The sequence below is a fragment of the Myotis davidii genome, unplaced genomic scaffold (genome assembly GCF_000327345.1).
Source record: "Myotis davidii unplaced genomic scaffold, ASM32734v1 scaffold107, whole genome shotgun sequence".
In the NCBI taxonomy this organism is placed as follows: domain Eukaryota; kingdom Metazoa; phylum Chordata; class Mammalia; order Chiroptera; family Vespertilionidae; genus Myotis; species Myotis davidii.
The window spans coordinates 4,423,767-4,426,735 of NW_006383012.1; the positions used below are offsets into that span (position 1 = coordinate 4,423,767).

General features: G+C 44.2%; 1 protein-coding gene across 16 annotated transcripts in view; it reads left to right on the top strand.

Moving 5' to 3' along the window:
* The window catches only part of TCF7L2 (transcription factor 7 like 2), a 201,386-nt gene extending 198,845 nt beyond the window's left edge, over positions 1 to 2,541 (top strand). For 15 of the 16 annotated variants that reach the window (XM_015557977.1, XM_015557980.1, XM_015557979.1 and 12 more), the window contains one exon: positions 397 to 2,541. In XM_015557977.1, the coding sequence (XP_015413463.1) occupies positions 397 to 820 (424 nt within the window). In that variant the 3' untranslated portion in view covers positions 821 to 2,541. The remainder of the gene's footprint in view (positions 1 to 396) is intronic. The other variant, XM_006778724.2, reaches the window with a different exon arrangement.
* The last annotated feature ends 428 nt before the right edge of the window (positions 2,542 to 2,969 follow it).

A 2,969-nucleotide genomic window follows, 5' to 3' on the forward strand; every position in this document is an offset into this window, starting at 1 on the left:
GATGGAAGGTCTGATGGGAGAGTGAGGGAATGCTTAAGCCCAAAAAGAAGTGATAATTTATTAGTTCATCTCACTTTCTAGCAAATCGATACCACCAGCTACAGGTGGCATCCAGTAGTTTGCTCAGACATTTGGGCAGGGGTGGGTCATGGGTGTTTAGTGGGGGTAGGGGCAGCAGGTAGGTAGGGAATTCCATACAATTAAATAGATTTTGTTCACCAGAGCAGACTGATGTGTGGGCAGTAGTTACGTGGGCACGGCACCTCGTGGAACTTTAATAGCGCTCTGGCCACGGGCGTGCCGCCTCCGTGGGGCATCCGCTAGGTGACGTTGGCTTGACTCTCTCCCTTGGCACCTCTGCCCGTTATTCACAGAACCTCTCTCCCCTGTTTCTAGGAGAAAAAAAAAGTGCGTTCGCTACATACAAGGTGAAGGCAGCTGCCTCAGTCCACCCTCTTCAGATGGAAGCTTACTAGACTCGCCTCCTCCCTCCCCCAACCTGCTAGGCTCCCCTCCCCAAGACGCCAAGTCGCAGACTGAGCAGACGCAGCCTCTCTCGCTGTCCCTGAAGCCCGACCCCCTGGCCCACCTGTCCATGATGCCTCCGCCGCCCGCCCTCCTGCTTGCCGAGGCCGCCCATGGCAAGGCCCCTGCCCTCTGTCCCAACGGGGCCCTGGACCTGCCTCCCGCCGCTTTGCAGCCGCCCATCCTGCCCTCGTCATCTATTGCACAGCCGTCGACATCTTCCTTACATTCCCACAGCTCTCTGGCCGGGACCCAGCCCCAGCCGCTCTCCCTGGTAACCAAGTCTTTAGAATAGCTTTAGCTTCGTGAGCCCCGCTTGTTTTGTGTAGTGTTTCATTTTGCTTTTCTTCATTTCCTCCCCCCCTTTTTGGAAGGTTTTGTTTTGTACCCTTAATTTTGTGCCACGTGGCTACATTAGTTAATGTTTATCGAGTTCATTGGTCAATATTTGACCCATTCTTATTTCAATGTCTCCTTTTAAATATGTAGATGAGAAAAGAACCTCATGATTCTACCAAAATTTTTATCAACAGCTGTTTAAAGTCTTTGTAGCGTTTAAAAATATATATATATATACATAACTGTTATGTAGTTGGGATAGCTTAGTTTTAAAAGACTGATGAAAAAGCAAAAAGGAAAAAAAAAAAAAAACAAGAAGCAATTTGGAAGCAGCCCTCCAGAAGGAGTTGGTTCTGTATTATTTGTATTAAATACGAGCTTGCGAACCAATCATTTTACATCTGGTTTTTAAACCACCAGGGCACGACGAATGCAGTGCCGTGAGTTTTTTTTCTTCTTCCGTGTGAAACAACTTTTATTGTGATGTTACTTGTTATTGTTTAAATGTACAGAAACAAAGGGTTAAAATGTGTTAATATACCTTGTTCCATGGTGTTGTTCTTTTGGGGGGGGGAGGGGATGCTACTCAACACTTAAGGCATCACAGCGCTGTTGGACCAGTAGTATTTATTGCTTTAGAGATTGCTCGTCGAACCCGTACGTCGTCCCTTTTAAAATATGTTTTCCTTTTTTCTTGAAACTGTGTAAAGTCTTTTTCCCCCTTAGCATCAGCATCTTATATATAACAACTCATTTGTACAAGGTTTTTAAGTTTATATATAAAATGTGTATATATATTTTTTGTTTCCATTTTCGACTTTTTTTTTTCTGTATGAAACCCAGATGCCGCCAAATGGACATGAATAGTTGCATTAAAGGATCAGTAGCATTAACAAAAGTTGTTTTAAAAGCCATTATGTGAAACAAGACTTGAAAATTAGCGAGGGAATTTTAGCGACGCTGTTTGAGCAACGACGGGAACGTCCCTGTGTCCTCTTTGAACTCACAGTCGAACGCCCTGCACCCCGAGGATGTGGACTGACTGCGGAACTTTATGTGCCAAAATTCTCAGTGACTTTAGCTTTCTCCCTCTTTTCGATGCTGTAATTTCCGTTCACCATGTTTTGCTGTGATGTTACATAGGTAGATCTGTGTGTAGTTTTAATGTCACCTATAACAAGATGTGTTTGGTAGCAGATTGTCCAGAAAAGCATTTTAAATGAAGAGGTATAAACCCTTAAGGGCCAAAATTCTGTATATTAGATTACTCTTAAAGGAAAAACCAGCTACCGCTTCTATGGACCCATACGACATACGAGTAGGTAGCGAACTTTAAAAATAAACAAAACCTAGGCATGTTGATGTTGCAAAATGCTGTATAAAGCTGAAACCTGTTCATTCACAGTGCCATTGTAGTTGACATGAAGCGATTGTAAAACTGTCTCCGATTTTTCTCTGGTTTATTAAGATGCTAACGATAACATTTTTTTGTGTGTGAATACTTTGAATGTTTCCTAACAGTTGTGATGTTACTGTTCCGTTTTATGCTCTTATTCCAATTTCATTTCTAATGGTTTGGAAGCCATTTTTGTAATGAATAAATGTTCATGCTGTACAGTACCTGTAGCATGCCGTGCTGGGTTAATAAAAGCAACTTAGTGTGTGCAGATGAAGGCTGGTCACGTGTGTCTGTGATTTGCATTTTATCTCCGGGGAAACCAGATCTGCCTGCTGGAACCTGAGGTCCCGGGGCTGGTATGGGTGGTGGGTGGTGACTCAAGTACCAAGACATGGTCTCGAACCCTTTGGAGGGGTTGATTCGCCCCTCCCTGTTTGGCATATTCTGTCACTAAGTTCATTTCTGAAAGCCAAGCACAGTTACAGACCACATGTCACCCTCTGGCTGTGAAACAGTCGCTCCTATACAGCCCAGTTGTCTCTCACTCACAGTATCATTTTACATCCGTCCCCTTTAAGGACCATTGATGGGAATGTATCCTAAGTTCTTTCCGTGAGTTGCGTGCAGGCAGGGGTGCCAGGAGTCAACTCGAAGCCCTTTTTTGGGCAGTGAGCGACTGTCGAGAAAGTTGGAATGAGATGGTTTA